Source organism: Chelonia mydas, chromosome 28, assembly GCF_015237465.2.
Source record: "Chelonia mydas isolate rCheMyd1 chromosome 28, rCheMyd1.pri.v2, whole genome shotgun sequence".
NCBI classification, from domain to species: Eukaryota; Metazoa; Chordata; order Testudines; family Cheloniidae; genus Chelonia; species Chelonia mydas.
In genome coordinates, this window is record NC_051268.2 from 5,295,070 (window position 1) to 5,317,035 (window position 21,966).

Consider the following 21,966-nt stretch of genomic DNA (forward strand, 5'->3'; position numbering starts at 1 on the left):
AGAGCAGAAATTAGGCATGTTCCCACCATGGACCGTTTATACCAATAGAGCTGTGTGAATCATTTATTGTTTTGCTTTCTAGCTACCTAGCCAAACCAATAAAATAATTAGCATAATAATAACAATTCAGGTTGACCCCAGATTTTTTTTTTTTTTTCAGTTTTCTTGTTGAAACAAAATTTTTAAAAAAATCATTTTTGGTCAAACCAAAATGTTTCAGTCAATGAAATAGTCATCCAAAAAACTTTCCACCCAGGGCTATAAAGAAGTCTTTGGAATTAACCATCTGGAGAGAAGGATCATTAGCCTCATTGTGGGTGAGTGGCAGATTGATTTCTAGTGGACACAGTGGTGTGTTTGCTTCACATGACATAGAAAACAAAAATAAATTATGTTGAAAGCTAAACCTGCGATCGTGATGCGACATTGTGATTGTAACTAAAGGAGAAAATTTTGACTGAATTAAAGAAAAGGAAGGTTTTCTCGTTAGGTTCTAGCAAATGCACCCATTTGGGTCAATCCCAAAGCCTTTCTCCAGCAGAGACGTGGCATTGCTTGAGGGGAGACAGTTTTGTGGAGGAAAAGGGGAGTAGCCGAGTTACTATTGGGAGTTTGAGTCACAATGGTGGTTTGAAATGATTTCGGTTTTCAGAAAGGGAAAAAAACACACCAAAGTAAATAATTTGCTCTCAGGCCTGAAATCGTAACCTGTCCCAGTACAGTGGGCAGGGGAAGTTTACCAAACTAGTCACTCATTTATGTAGTGAATCAGTGTGTCTTTTGAGAGTAAAGAGACTGACAAACGGCTACAGAAAAGAAAGATTTTTTGGGTGTGTGATAAATCTTTGGAAGTCAAAAAGAGGTGGGAAAGAGAAGATGATTATGCACAAAATCGAGCACCCTGTTCTCTCCAGCGTGGTTTGACAGTGAGGCCCGTGCCTGGAGTTGCCGTAGCTGAGGAGTGGTATCAAAGCCCTTTCTGGAGCCTAGCCGTTATGTTCACTAATCGCACAGCAGTGTCTGGGTTAAAACTGGCCAGAAACCCTTCAAAGTTTTCATTTCCTTACTGTTTTAAAAAGAACATCGACCAGATCCTCAAAGGTGCTGGGTATTTCAAGGGGATTTAGGCACCTAAATACCATTGCTGATCTGAGCCTTAGCCTTTAAATTTATCCCGACTCATCAGACATTCAAGTAAGTATTATTTTCCACATTTGAGCATCAAACACAAAGAAAGAATCGAAATAGAAAGAAACAAGAGCAAAAACCGGTTGCCTTTATAGCTAGATAGCTACAGATACATGGCAAATAGCAACAAGAATCAGCGTAGAGCTGGATCTAAAAAAACAAAAGATTAATCTTTGCTCTACAAATAATAACTACTGATAAATGGTGATATAAAAAAGGACCTCGAATTCCTTCGTAATTTGATGGTTCTTGGAACTTCCAGGCATATTGGCTAGAATTTTCGAGACACAGATTGTCAGAAAAACGTAACACGCTGAGTGCCCCACCTGAAACAACAGCAAATACTGTTGCCTAGATAGATAGATACATTGCAACGAGCAACAAGAATCAATGTGGAGCTGAATCTGCAAAACGGAAAGATTAATCTTGCAATACAAATAATAATGTATTAATTATTATTATTAATTATTATTATTATGTCCTAAAGGACCATGAATTCCTTCATACTTTTATCATCCTCAGGATGTTGCTGTGAATTCAGAGACATGATTGTTTTCTGTAGCAGCCATTGCAGTTTCGAAAGGAAATGCAGGCAGTAAATGAAGCAGGGAGGGTTGTGATGGGGTGCATGAAAGCAGAGAAGGCTTGTTCCTCTTGAATTTTCTTTCCGCTGCTCTTGTGATCCTGATGGAGGAAACGGAAGCTTAATTTGAGTTTCTCCCCACTCCCCTCCTTCTGTCGGTGGTGTGTGTCTTCACCAGGAGTGCTTCCACCGAATGAAGAGGGGCAGCGCGGGGGGGCTGAGAAACGGGGCTCTTCACTCCGCGCAGCTGCCCCCTGGGCTCTTGACTCCCCACCTCCTCCCTGGAGCAGGAGCCGGCCACCTGGGCTTCTTGCCTGCCTGCTCCCAGCCAGGAGTGGGGGTGGGGGCCAAGTGCCCAGGCTTCTCGGCTCCCTGCGCTGGGACCCGGGAGCTTTCGTGCAGCAGCCCCGCGAGGAGCCAGGCAGGTGCAGCCCCGCTGGGATCAGGGAGCGGAGGGCAGCCATGAAGGGAGCCAGGCGGAAGCCAGGAAATTGGCAAGACAGCCAGCAGCCCCTGTGAGTAAGGCAGTGTCTACACAGACACTGTGTTGTCCTAACGACCCCAACGTAATCCCCGTGCCTCTTGAGGAGCTGGAGTTACTATGTGGGTGTAGCAGGGCACTTCCCTAGATGGGACAAGGCTGCAGTGTGCACCGTGAGGTAATTAGGACAACCTAAAATGCTGTCGGCGGGCCTGACTGTGTAATGTAGCCCAGGTTTTCCTCTCCTGGTGATGGGTTATATGCTGGGTGCCTTGTTTCCTTTGCTTAGGAGCGCTTGTTCTCACCCCTATCTCCTTGCTTTCCATTCCAGTTCAGGGAAGGAGAGAATAACCAAGTCTTCAGGTATGAAAAGGCAAAACATTTCTAGATGACCCTTTGTAGTCAGTGAAACCTGTGATGGGAAACGTGCCCTTGATTTTACTGCATTTTGCTTTCTTGTCTTGTTGGTTGCTCCCGAGGAGCTGGCAGGGAAATGTCCATGGAGGAGTGGAATGGATGTGAGGTTTCTTGCTTACAAGATTTGCCTGCGTTTTGGCCTCATTGTGAGAAGGGCAAATTGGATGAGACATTGCAGCTTTTCTGATGCCTGTCTGAGTTTGGAAAGTAAGTTCTTTGTTGTCCTGTTCTTCAAAGGGAAACTGAGGGAGCGGATATACACTGGCAGCTGAGAAAGCCTTAGGAGGGGACATCCAAAGCTGGGCACAATTGGTTTCTGCAATGGATTGTAGTGTAGTGTGGTGGTTATCATGTTTGCTTCACACACAAAATATCCCTGGCTTAAAAGTAGGCAGAAACAATGCCTTTTCCCTCAGCTGATCCGTTTTGGTCTTCTTCCATTCCAAGCCCTTTGCTGAAATACACCCGTATTTCCCACACTTTGTGTTCGTTTTTCTTTCCTTTTACGATATTTTGGAGTTGTAATTTAATGGCCACACAATTTTGCTCATGAATTAAAGTTTAACACAACATTTGACAGCCTTTTCCCATGCCCTCCTTTCTGTCACTTACAGGAGTTTACTTGTGGGAATATTCACTGATTTATTGCACCGAGCATTTCAAAGGAAAGGTCAGAATCATCTACCTTGGATTCACTTTCCTTACTTCTTTCTAATTCTTTCTCTCACATAGGTGGGGAAATCTGTGTTGGAGTAATTTAGCTTACCACTCTCTCTTTCTAGACTGAAGCTGATACAATTTAAAACTTCCCAATTCGCAAATATCTATGTGAAATTATTTTCTAAACCAATGCAGAGATCCTGGGCAGGGCTAGGGGTGAGGCAGATTAATAATTGTCTGTTCTTTATTTTGGTGCTTGCTAATTGGCCATTTGGAATTTTAATACGTGATGGCATTACAGCCGAAAGATAATCTCAAAATGTGGAGAAGAAATGGTTATGCGGGCTAATAAATGTTTCTTGGTGTCACACCAAAAGTGATGCGTTCGAGTGTGAAAGAAGAACTAATTCATGTCTTATGAGCATTTGCTATATAGTTGTAGCCATGCAGGTCCCAGAAAAGCTTGTCTTTGTCCCCAGCAGAAGCTGGCCCAGTCAAAGATATTATCTCACCCACCTGCGCGTCTGCTCGCCACACTACCTGAGAAAAGCGGAAAGAGACTCAAAGCAGAGAAAATGGAACAAAGAAGTTTAATTCCTAGCTGAAAAATGGGGCCCTTTGTCAGCTAGAGCCAATCTCAGATGATTCTGGGACCTCTTGTGGCTATTGCTGGTTTTGAAAAAAGCCAGGTGTTATTTAGACAATATCGCTTCTAGTATATCCACTGAAGCAGATTTATGCTTCACGATTGCTGTGTATCCAAAGAGATTCATTCAATTCGGCACACAAGTGAATAGAGATGGGCAGCTGGAGTCAGCCAGTTCTCCCCCATCTCAAAGTCTTTGGTTTTTAAAAAGGCCCCTCTTTGTGTTTATAAGGGACAGGGCAGAAAATGGCCAGATAATAAGCTATTGGGGTGAAAGTTCTGAGGATTTTTTAATTTGCAGTGAAGACTGAATGGAGAATTGTGTCAAGAAGTTTCTTTCCCTGACTGAGGATGGAACCAAGGCAGCATCAACGAGAGTCCTAACCAGGAGACCAAGGGGACTCAACAGGTGTACCACGGGCCAACTCTAGACAGCCAGAAATTTTTAATGGACCCTGAAATCTTTTTATTTACTTATTATTACAATTTTTTAAAATGATTTTCTCTGGAGTCTGGACCTTGATTATATCTTGACCAAGGAATTTGGACCTTGACAAAAAATAGTTGACTACCCCTTCAGTAGACCATAAGGGGGGGCAATGTAGGGTTTTTTGGTTCAGCTCCTCTATGCTTTCTAAGGCTACTTGCTCTCCAGTTTAGGAAATGGTCCATTCCCCATTTCAGAGGGGACAAGAACAGAGAGTGAAGGAACCCCTGTGCTCATAACCTGAGCTCAAGGAAAAGCGTTGAAACAAGCTCAAATTATGCTTTAGGTTCCTCCATCAGCATCTCAAGAGCAACACAAAAGAGGAACAATCCTCCTCTGCTTTCATTTACCCCACCGCATCCCTCTCCGCTTCTTCTTCCGCCTACCTAGTGGCTTGTCCAGGAAAACCACTCCGTTGACTATAATTTTGGCATAGAAAGCCAGGGAGGGGATTTGCTTCCACTTGACGTGAGCAGATAGCATTCTCACTCAGTGTCTATAATCAGGTTTCCCAGCTTTGGCTTCCCCCAGTTTGTCACCTCTGCGCAGGCAGGAAGCAGCCAAAGTGCTGACCCTCGCGTCACATGAGCTCTGGGATCGTGATGTTTTGCACAGCATCGGCGAGTCCATGTTTCATCTCTTTGTCCTCCTCGGTAAGCCGGACCCTTCCCCACAAATGGTTTCCTCTGACGCTGGAGGGAACAAAGGACCTGCAGGTTTCCTTCACTCAGCTTTATTTTCCTGCATTTCTTGTGTCTTGTATTCCTGTGCCAGGGAGCTGGCAGGGAAATGCCCATGGGAAAGTGAAGTGAAAGTGAGCTTTCTTGGTTTGGAGCTTTCCTGTGTTTTGTCTCCTGGTGAGAAGGGGAAACTGGAGGAGCTATCGTAGCATTTCTGATGGATATTTGAGGAAAAAAAGAAGCCTTTGGTGTTCTTTGTGTTCCTGTTCTTCAAAGAGAAACGCTGAAATAGCTGATGCAGTGGCTACTGAGAAAGTTCTACTGAACAGGCCAAAAGCTCGCCACGACTGGTTTTTGCAGTGTAGGTTATTACCACGTTCGCCTCAGGCATGAAAGGCCTCCGGGTCATCGGGCAGAAACAGTGTCTTGTTTTGCTTCTGATTCTTTGTCTTTTCATTCACTCCAAGTCCTTTATCAAGTTTTCTTCCTCATTATTTTTTTCCTTTCATGAAACTTTAGGGTCGGAAGGTGGGGATTACCCTGAATGTTGAGGGAAGGAATAGACCATAAGTTTGGAGATTGCCAGCTACATAACAAATATGAGCCTCGAAGAATCCCAACCCTTTGTCCTGCAGATTTAGCTCCCAGACAGGAGTTTCCCCCTCTTTCATTTCTTTTGAGCTAACTGCAAACAGCCTCATGTCCCCTTTTCATGTCAGAAATGTCTATTGACTGATGATCACATTTCCCCTCCTTTCCTGTCTAGGCAGGGTCGGGGTGTGAGGAATGAGAAAATAACAAATGGAAATTTCAAAGCCAGCCTTTTAACAGACAACATCACATTTCCTTTGAAATAACACTGATTTCCTTTCAGAGTGGTAGCCCTGTTAGTCTGTATCAGCAAAAACAATGTGAGTACAACGTAAGTGATTTTGTAAGTGTAAGTACAATGTATGTGATTTTGCATTTTTGCAGGACATCAGATCCCCTGGGGAGAAGCTCCTCAAAGAAAATGTGGCCCCAGGAGTGTCAGAGAAGGGAATCACTGTTTGCCTACAAGGTGGGTGAGGGAAACCCTGCAGGGACTTAGATTCCTCCAGAGTCTGATGAAACCATTGGTGGGGAAAGTCCGGGGAAGCGGAGGAGGAGAAGGAGAGGCAAAAAGGGTTTGCAGCTCTTGTGCAATCCCCATGCTCCCAGCAGAAGGGTCCAGGGGGTTCAGCACTTTGGCTGCTTGTTGAGGACACAGAATTCAGAAGATGGCAAAGCTCAGAGCCCCGTTACATGGAGTCAGATGCAATCAGCTCACACCGAGGGGGAGCAAACTCCCTCCCTTGCTCTCTATGCCAAAGTTCCTATCAGCTCAATGTCCTTCCCAGAAGAAGGCCCAGGTCGGCTGCTGAGAGGGTTGCAATGGGGTCAATGAAGGCGGAGGAGGATTGTTCCTCCTGGGTTTTCTCTCTGTTGCTCTGTGATCCTAGTGGAGGAAGCTGACGCATCATTTGAGTTTGTTTCAGTGGCTTGGGTTGGGCTCAGGTTGTGACTCTGAGCACAGGGGTTCCTGCCCGCTCTGCTCTTAGCCGCTCAGGGAATGGACAAAGGAGCAGCTTCAGAAATTGGACAGAAAATAGCCTAAGGAAGTGCAGCACAGCTGAGAAGAACAACAGCCCCATCCTCTCCCTGGTGGTCTAGCGGTTAGGATTTGGTGCTCTCACCGCCACGGCCTGGGTTCAATTCCCAGTCAGGGAAAAGTGACTTTACAGCAAAACACCTTAATTTATTCTTCACTTGCAATTTTAACAAATTGACGGTTTTTCCCTGACTCCCCCATCTTCTACGTGATCTTGGCAAGGGCTTTGGAGACCATATCAAAATCAAAGCTTCCCACTGACTAGGAGCACAATGTGGACATGTTTCCACTGTGCACCTCGATGTCCACAAATAGACAGGTGCAAATTCTTGTTCCCCATTGCTAGCTAGCCTAACCAATGTTATAACAACAGTAATAGACACTCAGGTTGACCCAAGATGTCAGTTTTCTTGCTGAAACAAAACCAAAAAATCATTTTGGGTCAACCAAATTATTTCACCAAATAAAATATTCACGCAAAAAACTTTCATCCCGCTCTATAGACCAGTCTTTGGAAGTAACCATCTCGGCAAAACTGACCATTAGCCTCTTCCATTCCTGAGGTCTACCTGCTGTCGTGTTCTAAGCATAGACGATGGGCCTTTCACCTGTTGGCCACTGGTTACTACCTTGCTCAGGTAGCTACTGATGAAAGGCAATGTGGTTTAGTGGCAGATCTACTTCTATCCCTCTGCCCAACTAGGGGTGTTTGTTTCACACTGCTTGTAAAAATACAATCAATGCATTTTGTTGATACCTAAATCTGGGATCAAGATGAAACATTGTGATTGTAAGTCAATGAGAAAATCTCTGCTGAGTTCGACAGAAGGAAGGTTTTCTCATCAGGTTCTAGCACACGATAAAAGTTCTGAAGGTTCTTCGAGCTTCCAGACACATGGGCCAGAATTTTCAGAAGGTCTCACCCCCACCCCTAGAGCCAGATTTTCAGGTGAACTCAGCTCCCAATTGGGCAATAAACATTTTGGCCAGATTTTCACAAAGGCTCAACACACTGAGGGCTGAGCTATTTTGAAAACAAAAGGTGGTAGAAGTTGTAGGTGCTGGTTGCTTGGCAGTCTGGCCCACCATGCAGGAGTTTGAGGTTCAACATTAGTTTCTCAGAATGGTAGCAACCATCTTCTATTCCCTTAAAAAGGGAGCAGGGAGATGACATATAAAAATCGGCTGTGCTTTAGAAAGTCTCGAGAAGTTGAAAGAGATATGCTATCTCCGCCTCCCTGGAAAGTTCACAGCAAGTTAAAGAAAACTAAGATTGATAAGTGGATTGACTAACAGTGACAGGCTGGCCGAGTGGTCTAACGTGTCAAACTGAAGCCTGTGTCTTTCCGTCATTTGTGTTCTGGGCTCCATATGGAGGTGGGCGTTCAAATCCCCTTCCTGACACAATCATTGCCTTCTACCTGAGAAATAGCCTCATTTCAACCTCTCCTGTAACATTACAACACCAACTGCTTCGCATTTCTATGATAGAAGTTGGAGGGAATTCAAAAGTGGTGCATTCAGGGCACCTAGTTGAGGTCACGGGTGGTCTAGTTCTAAGCTAAGGTTGTTCAGTCCTGTCTGGGAGGGTAAGCTCTGGAGAACACGGATCATCTGGAGATTTCTGAGGGGAAGCAGGAACATCTGATCCAGCCGGCGGAGGACAGCCATCTAGGATCCTAAGGAGATATTTTGGCATCTAGGGACTGAGAAGTAAATCTCAGAACAGAGAGCTGAGGTGGTGCTGATGACTATTTCCTGCGGCTAAGGCTAAATGGAAGTGTGTACATCTAGGAACAAGCAATGTCAGCCACGTATACAGCAACAGCGGGATCTCAGCTAGGAGTCGAAAGGTCATTTTACCTCTGTATTTGTTGTGCCCACTTCCTCCAGTTCTGAGGTCCCCAGTTCAAGAAGGAGGATGAAACATTTGAGAGGAGAAAGAAGAGCCATGAGAAGGATGAAAGGCTTAAAAACCCCGCCTTGCTGTGATAGTCACAAAGAGCTCAGAAAAGGTTTAGGGGATGACGATCTCACTCCCTAAGTACCTACATGGGGAACAATACTTACTAACAGGCTCTTCAATCTAACAGACAAATGTATAATGTGACCAATGGCTGGAAGTGACGCTAGACACATTCAGATTGGAAAGAAGGCGTGCTTTCTGACAGGGAAGGCAATTAACCATTGAAAATCTTACCCAGAGTCCTGGTGGATTCTCCATTCCTGGAAATTTTCAAATCAAAAGTGGATCTATTTTTTTGAAACGGATCTGTTCTAGTTGAAAAGGAATTCTTCGGGGGCAGGTTTCGGGCCCGTGCTAGACAGGAGGTCAGACTGGGTGTTTACGAAGACCCCTTGTGGTTTTAAAATATGGGAAACAAACCCTTAAATGACAAACGCTTTATTCTGTGAACCAAAAAGAAGTGCTTCCCCTGGCTCTTTTTCTCATTTTGTAAAGAAGGGCTTGGAATGTCAACTCTCAGTGAAGCTTTGCCTTTAAACTGAATTAGGTGAATTTTCCAGCTCTTGATCCTCTGAGTCCAAGGAAGAATCCCTGAAAAGCAGGTGAGGTTTCAGTTCAGAATTTCATAGGTTAATTTGATGCCATCCAAGAGTGAACACTTAGGTAGGGAACAAGTGAGAATTTGTTGATTGAGAAAAATTCCTGGTGAAAATAGGCAAAGCTGTGGATCTTTTTAAACATTCCAGTGAATTTACACATGAAGATACAAACAGAGAGAGAAACACAGAGAGAGAGAAAGAGAAAATCACACACTGCACAGGCCCATGCAGGCATTAACATAAATCAGACCCACACACAAACCCACACTGCAGACAGAGAATCATAGAATCATAGAATAACAGATTCAGAGCAGGCTGCACATCGGGGACAGGAGGACGGTGAAGAAATTTGGCATCATGTGACTTCCAGAAGAAAAAAGGGGAACGTCCATGTACCAGCAACGCCGGTACAGGTAAGTAACCGTTTTCATGTTCTCTCCACAGGTACTAATGCGGAGAGTGGACCAGATGATACATCTGAGGGAAGGGAGCAGAAGGAGACTGCGCCAATTGGAAGGCATGAGATGCACTGTCCTAGGGTTGGGGGTTCCACGACCACCGCTCCCAAGAGAAGGAGGCGGTTGGTGGTGGTCGGGGACTCTCTCCTCAGGGGCGCCGAGTCATCTATCTGCCATCCCAACCGGGAAAACCGAGAAGTCTGCTGCTTGCCAGGAGCTAAGATTCACGATGTGACAGAGAGACTGCTGAGACTCATCCAGCCCTCGGATCGCTACGCCTTCCTGCTTCTCCACGTGGGCACCAATGATACTGCCAAGAATGACCTTGAGTGAATCACTGCGGACTACGAGGCCCTGGGAAGAAGGATAAAGGAGTTTGAGGTGCAAGTGGTCTTCTTGTCCATCCTCCCCGTGGAAGGAAAAGGCCGGGGTAGGGATCGTCGAATCATGGAAGTCAACGAATGGCTACGCAGGTGGTGTCGGAGATAAGGCTTTGGATTCTTTGACCATGGGATAGTGTTCCAAGAAGGAGGAGTGCTAGGCAAGACGGGCTCCACCTAACGAAGAGAGGGAAGAGCATCTTCACAAGCAGGCAGTACGAAACTGCAGAAAAACCTGAGTGTCTCTGGATTAAGTTTAGAAGCGTGAGCAACAAGGGTGATGTCGTGGTGGCAGTCTGCTATAGACCACTGGACCAGGGGGATGAGGTGGACGAGGCTTTCTTCTGGCAACTCGCAGAAGCTACTAGATCGCACGCCCTGGTTCCCATGGGCGACTTCAATCATCCTGATATCTGCTGGGAGAGCAATACAGCGGTGCACAGACAATCCAGGAAGTTTTTGGAAACTGTAGGGGACAATTTCCTGGTGCAAGTGCTGGAGGAACCAACTAGGGGCGGAGCTCTTCTTGACCTGCTGCTCACAAACCGGGAAGAATTAGTAGGGAAAGCAAAAGTGGATGGGAACCTGGGAGGCAGTGACCATGAGATGGTCGAGTTCAGGATCCTGACACAAGGAGGAAAGGAAAGCAGCAGAATACGGACTCTGGACTTCAGAAAAGCAGACTTTGACTTCCTCAGGGAAGTGATGGGCAGGATCCCCTGGGAGAATAACATGAGGGGGAAAGGAGTCCAGGAGAGCTGGCTGTATTTTACACAATCCTTATTGTGGTTACAGGGACAAACCATCCCGACGTGTAGAAAGAATAGTAAATATGGCAGGCGACCAGCTTGGCTTAACAGTGAAATCCTTGCTGATCTTAAATACAAAAAAGAGGCTTACAAGAGGTGGAAAATTGGACAAATGACCAGGGATGAGTATAAAAATATTGTTCGGGCATGTAGGCATGAAATCAAAAAGGCTAAATCACACCTGGAGTTGTAGCTAGCGAGAGATGTTAAGAGTAACAAGAAGGGTTTCTTCGGGTATGCTGGCAACAAGAAGAAAGCTAAGGAAAGTGTGGGCCCCTTCCTGAATGAGGGAGGCAACCTAGTGACAGAGGAGGTGGAAAAAGCTAATGTACTCAATGCTTTTTTTGCCTCTGTCTTCACGAGGTCAGCTCCCAGACTACTGCACTGGGCAGCACAGCATGGGGAGGAGGTGGCCAGCCCTCTGTGGAGAAAGAATTGGTTAGGGACTATTTAGAAAAGTTGGATGAGCACAAGTCCATGGGGCCGGACGAGTTGCATCCGAGAGTGCTGAAGGAATTGGCGGCTGTGATTGCAGAGCCATTGGCCATTAGCTTTGAAAACTTTTGCGATCGGAGGAAGTCCTGGACGACTGGAAACAGGCTAATGTAGTGCCAATCTTTAAAAAAGGGAAGAAGGAGGATCCTGGGAACTACAGGCCAGTCAGCCTCACCTCAGTCCCCGGAAAAATCATGGAGCAGGTCCTCAAGGAATCAATTCTGAAGCACTTAGAGGAGAGGAAAGTGATCAGGAACAGTCAGCATGGATTCACCAAGGGCAAGGCATGCCTGACTAATCTAATTGCCTTCTATGATGAGATAACTGGCTCTCTGGATGAAGGGAAAGCAGTAGACGTGTTATTCCTTGACTTTAGCAAAGCTTTTGACACGGTCTCCCACCGTATTCTTGTCAGCAAGTTAAGGAAGTATGGGTTGGATGAATGCACTACAAGGTGGGTAGAAAGTTGGCTAGATTGTCGCGCTCAACGGGTAGTGATCAATGGCTCCATGGCTAGTTGGCAGCCAGTGTCAAGTGGAGTGCCCCAGGGGTCGGTCCTGGGGCCGGTTTTGTTCAATATCTTCATTAATGATCTGGAGGATGGTGTGGATTGCACCCTCAGCAAGTTTGCGGATGACACTAAACTGGGAGGAGAGGTAGATACGCTGGAGGGTAGGGATAGGATACAGAGGGCCCTAGACAAATTGGAGGATTGGGCCAAAAGAAATCTGAGGAGGTTCAAGAAGGACAAGTGCAGAGTCCTGCACTTAGGACGGAAGAATCCAATGTACCGCTACAGACTAGGGACCGAATGGCTCGGCAGCAGTTCTGCAGAGAAGGACCTAGGGGTGACAGTGGACGAGAAGCTGGAGATGAGTCAATAGTGTGCCCTTGTTGCCAAGAAGGCCAATGGCATTTTCGGCTGTATAAGTAGGGGCATTGCCAGCAGATTGAGGGACGTGATCGTTCCCCTCTATTCGACATTCGTGAGGCCTCATCTGGAGTCCTGTGTCCAGTTTTGGGCCTCACAGTACAAGAAGGATGTGGAAAAATTGGAAAACGTCCAGCAGAGGGCAACGAAAATGATTAGGGGACTGGAACACATGACTTATGAGGAGAGGCTGAGGGAACTGGGATTGTTTAGTCTGCAGAAGAGAAGAATGAGGGGGGATTGGATAGCTGCTTTTAACTACCTGAAAGGTGGATCCAAATAGGATGGATCTAGACTATTCTCAGTGATAGCAGATGACAGGACAAGGAGTAATGGTCAAGTTGCAGTGGGGGAGATTTAGGTTGGATATTAGGAAAAACTTTTTCACTAGGAGGGTGGTGAAACACTGGAATGCGTTACCTAGGGAGGTGGTGGAATCTCCTTCCTTAGAAGTTTTTAAAGTCAGGCTTGACAAAGCCCTGGCTGGGATGATTTAATTGGGGATTGGTCCTCCTCTGGTCAGGGGGTTGGACTCGATACCTCCTGAGGTCCCTTCCAACCCCGATATCCTAGGATTCTATGATCATTTGGCCAACAACATGCAGCAAAGCACCCAACTAACTTGCTTGAATGCTCTATAAGCCACTCCTCTATTATACAGAGACACCAGCATATCTCCCCAGCTCTCAGCCTTGCACCTCAGAAATGTACCATCTTACACGGCTCACTGCCTTTTCTTGAAAAGTGTAAGCTCATTAATTAGTTCGCCACTTCATCAAAAATAAAGGGGACACGCACCAGCCTTTGTCATGTGAGCAACTTTCCCAAGCACTTTGGACAAACTCAGGAGTAAGTATAAAATATTAAAATAAGTTTATTAACTACAGAAAGTTAGATTTTAGCTGAGTATAAGAGTTGGTCACAGAGGTCAAAAGTGGTTACATAACAAATGGAAATAGACTCAGTCTGAACTCTAATTTGACTATACTAAGCAAGAATTGGATGAAACAGCTTTTCTCACTCACTGGTTGCTCCAGGCAATGTTGAGTTCTTAATACACAGACTGAATTCCCTCTCAGCCTAGGACCAATCTCCACAGTTCAAATTCTGAGTCTTCCAGACAATCTTCCAGGTGTTGAGATTGGGGAAGAGACAGGCCACGTGGGGGTGTCTTTGACTCTCATTTATATTTTTTCTCCAGGTGCTAGGTAGATTCTTGCTGTGATGCTGGGGTTAGTTAGCCCCCAATATGGAGCAGCCGTTTGCCTCCTGCACCTTGTGGTAGGCGAGCCACAGCTCCTTCACTTTGACCCTGCACTGCAGTGTGTCCCTGTCATGGCCCCTTTCCATCATGCATCAGGAAATCTGTGTGTGCACCTCGGGAGTCGCACCGCAGAAAGCTGCTTTCCTGTGCAGAAACTTGCCCGTGTAGACAAGGCCGTAGAGGGCTTACAGAACACAAGAACGCAAGACTGGTCATAGACTGGGTCAGACCAATGGTCCATCAAGCCCAGTGTGCTACCTGAGAGTGACCAGTGCCAGATGCATCGGAGGGAATGAACAGAACAGGCTTGTTGACCTGCAAGGTGAGGGTCTTTCACCTTTATATTTAACCTCATTGTTGTCAATTCCTACTTATCCTATATCTTACCACCCCTCCCCTGAGGTCTCTGGGCAAATCAGGTGTGAACACTCCTTTGACACAGACGTCTCCCAATCCAGCTGAATTGAGGCAGAATTTGGGCCAATGTCAGTTTGGAAAAGGCCCGCTTCACCCAGCAGGTTTCTCAAAGTATCCGTTGCTGTGAACCGCATGTCGTGTGGATGTGCGAACCCCAAAGATAGCAAACATGAAAAAAACACAAAGCCGGTTCTGAGGTTTCCAGAGCCAGGCCTGAGGGGTAAAGAGCTGTGCTCAAAAGGAGAAGGGGCCTCAGCACCTATAAAAATAACTGGTTGCAAAAACAAAACAAAAATTACATGAAAAAAACCAACCAAACAACAACCACCCAGAAAAGCTCCAATCACATGCCCATCACCATTGTAGATCTTGACATCTCCTGCCTAAGGTGACATCTTTGCTTTGCGAACAAGAGCCCTGGGGAACTCTCTGGCTGTTCCCCTCTCACTGGGGAAAAGGTTCCACATCTTGTCTCAAGTAATTTTCCTCCCAACAGAAGATTTATTTTAAAATTTATCTAAATAAATTCCATTTGAAATAGAAATCATTCCAGTCTATACTGGGTCTCTATTCTCGTACATGCTATTTCTCTCACATGTTCCCCCACTCTCATTCCTTTGGAGTCAGGTTTTAATTGCAGGATTAGCCACCATTTCCTATGTAGTAGGAGGGGGCTAGAAGAAAACCTGAATTATACTGTAACACCGAAAGTGATCACAGAATCAGCCTCTTACGTTACACTAATAAACTTCATGTGTAATTTTCTTGTTGCTGGTAACAATTTATTCACAGATTACAAACTCTAAACCTTTAGGGCAGTTTTCTCTTAATTCCCATTTTCACCCAGTGAGCTCTGTGTGAAGTCACATTCTACCATAACCTAGGAGCCTTCCATTTCTGAGGGTTCATTTCTCCCTGGGTCTTCTCCCAGAAGTGTGGGTGGAAGGGGTCTCACACTACGTGGGAAGGCTGCATCATGAAAAAAACCACCTGTGCTCTACTTTCACACTTTCTAATCTTTCAGAGTAGCAGGAGGCGGAGAAGTGAGACAAATGCATTAGACTCAAGAGCAAAACTAAGAGACCAAACCACAGACTCTGGACTCAGCATTCATGTATCCTGCAGTCTGAACTTGGAATCCCTCATTGGCTACCATCATTTAACCAACACGGAAGTGCTTCTTGTCCAGCAAGGCAGCCAATTTGGGACCCATAGGCATGGGATGGCTCTGAAGGAATCAGCTGTTTCTCTCTGTGCTTCAGGAAACTTTGGATCCAAATGGTAAAAGACAGTTGTTCCCAGTTTCATCATGGCATCCTTTAGAAGTGTGAGCAATGCACTTCACTAGGGAGCAGCGTTCTAAAAACAGTATACCTCGGCCACAGGTCACCAGAGCATCCATCTCTGGGGTGAAAATCAACCACTCGTACCTGTCATTTCTATCTGAGTTCTTGTCAAATCTTTGACCTGAGTTGTAGCAATTTTACACTTCTCTGGTGTAGAATTCTTCCCCAACCACACAACACACCAGTAGCGATAGGTATAACTCCCCCAAATATGCCCTTTTGTTTCTTTAATCTGGTGGCGCAGATTTAAATAAGGGACTAAATTCAGGTGCGGCTTAGAAACCCTGTAAGACACCAAATGTCAGGTATCTACTCAAACTAGGTGTCTTTCTGCAGCTCCCTCACATTCCTCATGGATTTCATTTCCTACACATTTACAGCATCTCCCAGGAGTGAGCTGAACAGAAATGTCACTTCCATTTCTCCCATCTCTACCTAGAAAGGGATTGCATTTCCCAAATAATAGGCAACATGCACCTGATTAGGAAGGGGAGATCTTCAGGAGCAACCTCCTGCAGGGCAGGGGCCACAACTGCTCTGGGAGGCAAATGAAATGGGGGAACAGTATAACTGTGATGCTCAGGGTTTGTTAAGACTAGGAAAAGTGATGGAGTTTAGGTCAGGTCAAGGGGAAAGCTAATGCCAACCACTGCACCTTGGCTGCATCTGCACAACAACTGTAATTGTCTTTTAACACCAAGATCACTGACTTCAGCAGCCAACGCCATGTGCAGTCCTAGTGGATGTACGGCGCGGGTAGTTTTTGCCTCAGTGTAGCTTGTTGGGAACAAACCTCTCTCCCCCACCTGGAGCTGATGAACATTCCTGGCTGGAGGGACACACGCTCCTTCGACTCAAAAGCAAAGGAGTTGATAGAAAAGATCACAGGACTGACCCCAAAGAAGGGGGAGATGCAAAAGGCAGGAGCAGGCAACTCATCTGGGGGGGCTGAGTAACCACGGTGAAGACAGGGCACAGATCACTGAGTGGGCATTAGCAAATGTGATTTAAAAAAAAAAAAAAAAAACCCACCTTTGGCCAGCCCTAGTCAAGGCATTTGTTACAGATCACTCCCATGTGGATTTTCTGATGTCTAATAAGGGTTGAGCTCTGCTTGAAGCTTTTCCCACACTCAGAGCACATGTAGGGGGTCTCTCCTGTGTGCGTTCTCTGATGTGTGATTAGGGTAGAGCTCTGATTAAAGCTTTTCCCGCACTCAGAGCATATGTAGGGTCTCTCACCGGTGTGGATTCTCTGATGTGTGCTAAGGGCTGAGCTATAACGGAAGCGTTCCCCACACTCAGAGCATGTGTAGGGTGCGTCTCCCGTGTGGATTCGCTGACGTGTGATCAGGTTTGAGCTCCGATTGAAGCTTTTCCCACACTCAGAGCATGTGTAGGGCCTCTCTTCTGTGTGGATTCTCTGATGTGAGATGAGGGATGTACTATGAATGAAGTGCTTCCCACACTCACGGCATCCATAAGGTTTCTCACCCGTGTGGATTTTCAGATGTGTAATAAGGTATGAGCTCTGCTTGAAGTGTTTCCCACACTCAGGGCAGCCATAAGGTTTCTCATCTATGTGGATTCTCTTATGTGCAATGAGGTGTGAGCTCCGCTTGAAGCATTTCCCACACACACTGCATGCGTAAGGTTTCTCACCCGTGTGGATTCTCTGATGCGTGAGAAGGTCAGAGCTCCCTTTGAAGCTTTCCCCACACTCGAGGCATGTGTACCGTGTTCCTTCCAAGTTCATTCTCTCACGTGTAATAAGGTCTGACTGGCTACTGAAGTTTTCCTCTGGCCTCTGCTGACTCTCACAGGCTTTTGTTTTTTCTGGGCGTGCACAGCTCCCAGAATCATTCCCTTTGGACCTTCCTGAGAACATCCCATGTGCTTCTACTCGCTCAGCATCTTCCTGCTGGGGTTCCTCCTCGTTTTCACTCACCATCCCAACATCTGATGGGAGACAGAGAGAATCCAGACATAAGTCTCTGCCTGTGCCACAGAGAAAGGAAATCTCAGAGAGAAGAATGGAAAAAGGGATGAAGAAACCAAAATGTGTACAGGAGAGATCAAACCTATCAGGAGCTGATTTTCCCTTAAACCTTCCCCAGAGGAGAGAAAGGAAGGGATCAGTTCTGGGTCCGTATCTCAGAAGAAATCTCAGGGGACAGCGAGATTGGGGAGGGACCTGCTGCCAGTTGTCAGTCAGGATAGGTGGGAAGCCATGAGTGACCTCTGCCTAATGATTCCACATCTGCAGGGAACAATCCTGAACTTGGAGAGCTCACAAGGTCTTTGTAGGGCATCCCAAATGGTTCCTGTATTCATGGAGAGTTTGGGGGTTGGTTTAACCAATGCCTCACCTGTGCAGGCAGCTCTCGGGAGCACTTTTTTCTCAGAGCCGTGGAGGTCTGGGACCCACGGCTCCTCCCCTCGTTCCAGCTGCGAGATCACATCAGATTTGGAAACTGGAAACCCTGCTCAAAGCAAAGAAACCAAGGGAGGTCAGTGGAATTTGTGGGATACTTGTCTCAAAGAATATTCCATGCTTTTAAGCCCAGCTCCTTTTTAAGTAGTAACGTCCCAAGGCCGGCTACCTTGGCTCAAAGCGCCAGGAGATGAGTATTATAAATCATATTCATTACTTTAGTGCCTAAGGGCCAACTAACAGTGGGTCTCATTTTGCTAGGCACAGTACAAACCGAGAAGCGTTGATGGCCCGTGCCCTGAAGAAGTTTCAATGGAAATAGACAAGGCAGACACAGAATGGGGGAAGGGGTAGAACTCACCAGCAGAGTGAACTCCGTGAAGGCAGAGCAACAGATCTGATCAACACAGGCCTATATCTTGAGACTATCGGATTTAATGTTACAACTAGGGCCAGTGTTATCCGGAAATTGTCGCTAGGACTGCATTTTTTCCCAAAATTACTCTTCGTTTCTGGAATCACCGTTAATAACTGGAATTGCTGATCAGAGGGGGGGTGGGGCATGCAGGGTCACAACCCCCCAGATTTCTCCCTGGAGACACCCGACTCCTCCCCAGGGCACAGGCTGGCTGCGGTTGACACTTGCTGCCAATTTCTTCCCTCCTCATACAAGTCTGGGATCAGCAGTGGGACGCCAGGCTCCCTCATCATGCTGCAGAGAGGACGGCACTCACACCTGCTGGCGGCCGTGTCCACAGCACCTCTCCCCTGCTCATCTCCCCTGCACACAGCTGGTTCATGCCCCGTCTCTCCAGCGCACAGCTGGCTCTAGGCTCTCAATGCCCAGTGTCTGGGCCCCACCTCCCCACACAGCTGGCTCCTGTCCCCTCCCCCCAAGGCACTTTCAGGCTGTAAAGGATTAGATATTGCTCACGTTTCTCAATTACTCTGTTTTCATTGCCTGCAAACTCTTGCCCGAATTATGACTGTTATCTGTATAGCTAAGCCAGCCCCTGAAAGCATGAATTCTTCACAGACTATGATGCCGAGATGCGCCAGATGATACCAGGAAGGGCTGCGGGATGGGTTTCCTGTGCAATCTGGTATCACTACGGGGTGATGAATGCCAGATCTCAAGCTTAGTTATGCAGAGCTCCACCTTTTGAAGCTTTACCCAACGCAGAAAGGGGTAGTGACGGATTTCCCCTCATTCAGGAAACTGAAGACGACAGACTTTGGGGGGATAAAAAGCTGAGTTTGAGCTGACTGAGGGGGGTCTTTCTGGGCTACAAGCTCACAGGACCTGATAGCCACCAAGAGGTAACCCTTTAAGAAAGGTTTTAATACACTTTGGAACCGATCAGGGATTCCCATGAGGACCGCTGAGGGAATGAAGGTAAATACGCATTTGGATGCTCTTCTTGTTTTATGAGAAAGGGAACAGGAAGGGCAGGGATATCACTGAATGCAGGATCTCAGCAGTACTAGATGTCAGGATAGCACCATATTGCAGCCCACTGGAAAACATAATCCCAACTACACATATAAAATGATGGGCTCTAAATGAGCTGTTTCCACTCAACAGAGGGATCTTGGAGTCACTGTGCACAGTTCTCTGAAAACATCAACTCAGTGTGCCACGGCAGTCAAAAAGCAAAGAGAACGTTGGGAATCATTCTGAAATGGATAGATAATAAGACAGAAAATATCATATCGCCTCTATATAAATCCATGGTACACCCACATCTCGAATACTGCATGCAGATGTGGTTGCCCCATCTCAAAAAAAGATAGATTGGAATTGGAAAAGGTTCAGAAAAGGGTAACCCAAATGATTACAGGTATGAAACTCTTCTGTAGGGGGAAAGATTAAAAAGACTGGGACTTTTCAGCTTGGAAAAGAGGCAAAGGGGGGATATGAGAGAGGTCGATAAAATCAAGACTGCTGTGGAGAAAGTAGAAAAGGAAGTGTTAATTACTCCTTCTCATAACCCAAGGACTAGGAATCACCCAATGAAATTAATTGGCAGCAGGTTTAAAAGAAACAAAAGGAAGTATTTCTTCACACAATGCACAGTCAACCTGGGGAACTCCTTGCCAGAGGACGTTGTGAAGGCCAAGATTATAATAGGGTTACAAAAAAAAAAAACAACCCACCATGAGAAATCTATCGAGGACAGGTCCATGAATGGTTATGAGCCAGGATGGGCAGGGATGGTGTCCCTAACTTCTGTTTGTCATAAGCTGTGAATGGGTGACAGGAGATGAATCACTTCATGATTCTCTGTTCTGTTCATTCCCTCTGGGACACCTGGCACTGGTCACTGTCGGAAGACAGGACACTGGGCTAGATGCACCTTTGGTCTGTCCCAGTGTGGTCGTTCTTAAATACTAGGGAACCTAGTGAGTCCAGTGCAATGGGAGGGAGTAGGAAAATCCCTGGCTGTGGAGAACACTGGGAAATTAGAAACTATCATTTAGAAGCAACAGACTCTAAATAGTCTAGAAAAGCAGAATGTGAAAAATAAGAATCGGGGTCATGTGACTTCAGGAATGAGGGACTCAAAAAACCAAGTCTGCAGAGAAGAGAGATTGTGGCCATTGCACACGGGGATGGGGGGAGCAACTCTCCAGGTCTCAAGGATTTTCACCAGCAACCGAGGCCATTTTCCCATGCACGGGTGCAATCCGGAGCAGTGAGGAGTCATCTGTAATCCTGGGTGAGATTCAAGGTGTTGCAGCTGGAGCTCCCTTGTCTGGATTCCCCCAGCCAGCATTCAAGGACGCCCCGAGTGTCTGTGTGATCAGTAACCCTGGACCAGCAGCCCTGACTCCAGCAGCCTGCTTCTTACACCCCAAGCACATTCTGGTTTGGGTGGAGAAGGCTCAGGGTTTGAGAGAAGGCCAAGGGTAGGAAGCTTCTGTTCGTTATGCTGGACCTAACCCCCCCGTTTCACTTGTGCAAACAGGAGATATTGGACACTGTGCGGTACTGCCCCTGGGCTCTGTCCCCACAGTGTTCTGCAGCAGGGGAGGGTCTCTGGTCGTGTGTGGGTCACTGGCACGCTGGGGTGATGCTGGAACAGGACAGAGCAGAGGTGCCATTGTGGGGGTGGCGTGAACCTCATCTCTTCATTTCCCCCTCCAAGAACCGAGGGGACAGGAATCCTTACCCAGCGAGGTCACATTCTCATAGGTCTCCTGCATGACGTCTCTGTAGAGGAGTCTCTGAGCGGGGTCCAGCAGAGCCCCCTCTTCCCTGGTGAAATACACAGCCACCTCCTCGAAGGTCACCGGCCCCTGAAAGAGCAAGAGCCCCCCACTCAGGACCTGCTGCCCCACTCACAGCCCCACTGTTCGTGGGGGAGAGGAGCCAATCAAACGGAAACTCTGGGTGGATCGCAGAGTCCCACCCCCACCCCGCTCAGAGCACCCAGGAAACACCAGGGTGAGGGGCGAAGAGAGAGCCCCTCCTCTCTCCCAGCAGATCCATCACACACCTACTAGCCACAGCCCGATACAGGAGATGCTGCCCCGAGCCGGGTCTAGGGAGAGATCTCTTGTAGGAAGCCCAACACCCTCCTCCTTGTCAGGAGCTGGATATGAGGCAGGGGAATCTCCCCTAAGCCTGACTGGTGGCTGCCCCCTTCATATTTCAAGGCACCCGCTGGTTAGTTGGCTCAGGCTCCAGCATTAGGAGTCTGGGCCTTTTTCCCAGCCCCATGTAGCTGGGTTATTTTCTGTTCACCAAATTGGAGCTTTTCCACCTCCGAACCTCATGGGTCTCTTCCTCGAATCTAGGCCACGTATTAAACAACTCCCAGCAGGTCTGCCACCCCCTGGCCTCCTCCCTTTCTCCACCCTGTGCATTTCCTGCCCCGCTCCAACCTCCAAACCAGACGGTGCAAACCCTCCCCTCTCCGGTGTATTTGCTGTCCCTCTCCCTCCTGCAGGAACAGATCAGAACCCCCCCAGTAATCCCTACCTCAGCTGGCTCCTCTGCGGCCATGTCGCTCCCCTGTCCCATGGGAGGACGGGATGAACCGGAACGAAACGTGAGCGTCGTTCTGCAGCCTGGCCGGGCGAGAAGGGCCGT

At 47.1% G+C, this 21,966-nt stretch overlaps 4 protein-coding genes and 1 non-coding gene across 17 annotated transcripts in view; 2 read left to right on the forward strand and 3 right to left on the reverse strand.

Annotated features, from left to right (window-relative positions):
* Positions 1-21,966, forward strand: part of LOC102943236 (zinc finger protein 883) — a 2,438,435-nt gene that overhangs the window by 1,865,618 nt on the left and 550,851 nt on the right. The window lies entirely within an intron of this gene.
* LOC114020163 (zinc finger protein 501) overlaps positions 1-21,966 on the reverse strand; it is a 1,907,800-nt gene that overhangs the window by 1,831,619 nt on the left and 54,215 nt on the right. The window lies entirely within an intron of this gene.
* Positions 1-21,966, reverse strand: part of LOC119564595 (zinc finger protein 883) — a 1,467,279-nt gene that overhangs the window by 983,418 nt on the left and 461,895 nt on the right. The gene's annotated exons all lie outside the window — the stretch shown is intronic.
* On the forward strand, positions 6,820-6,891 carry TRNAE-CUC. Its single transcript has one exon. It is a non-coding gene; the product is annotated as a tRNA-Glu (tRNA).
* Positions 14,893-21,095, reverse strand: LOC122463949 (zinc finger protein 239-like). The gene is made up of 3 exons (XM_043537527.1): positions 21,044-21,095; positions 17,806-17,919; positions 14,893-17,395 (listed from the first exon to the last, which is right to left on the reverse strand). Exons 1-3 carry the CDS (start codon positions 21,075-21,077, stop codon positions 16,482-16,484), a joined length of 1,062 nt encoding a protein of 353 aa, XP_043393462.1. The 5' UTR covers positions 21,078-21,095; the 3' UTR covers positions 14,893-16,481.

Bases quoted from the DNA above. Each gene is read 5' to 3' on its own strand.
- LOC122463949 (XM_043537527.1), bottom strand. From the start codon at position 21,077: ATGCAGGAGACCTATGAGAATGTGACCTCGCTGG. The intron at 17,920-21,043 runs GTAAGGATTCCT...TGCTTTGAGCAG, and splicing joins TGAGAATGTGACCTCGCTGG to GGTTTCCAGTTTCCAAATCT. The intron at 17,396-17,805 runs GTGAGGCATTGG...GTCTCCCATCAG, and splicing joins CCCGAGAGCTGCCTGCACAG to ATGTTGGGATGGTGAGTGAA.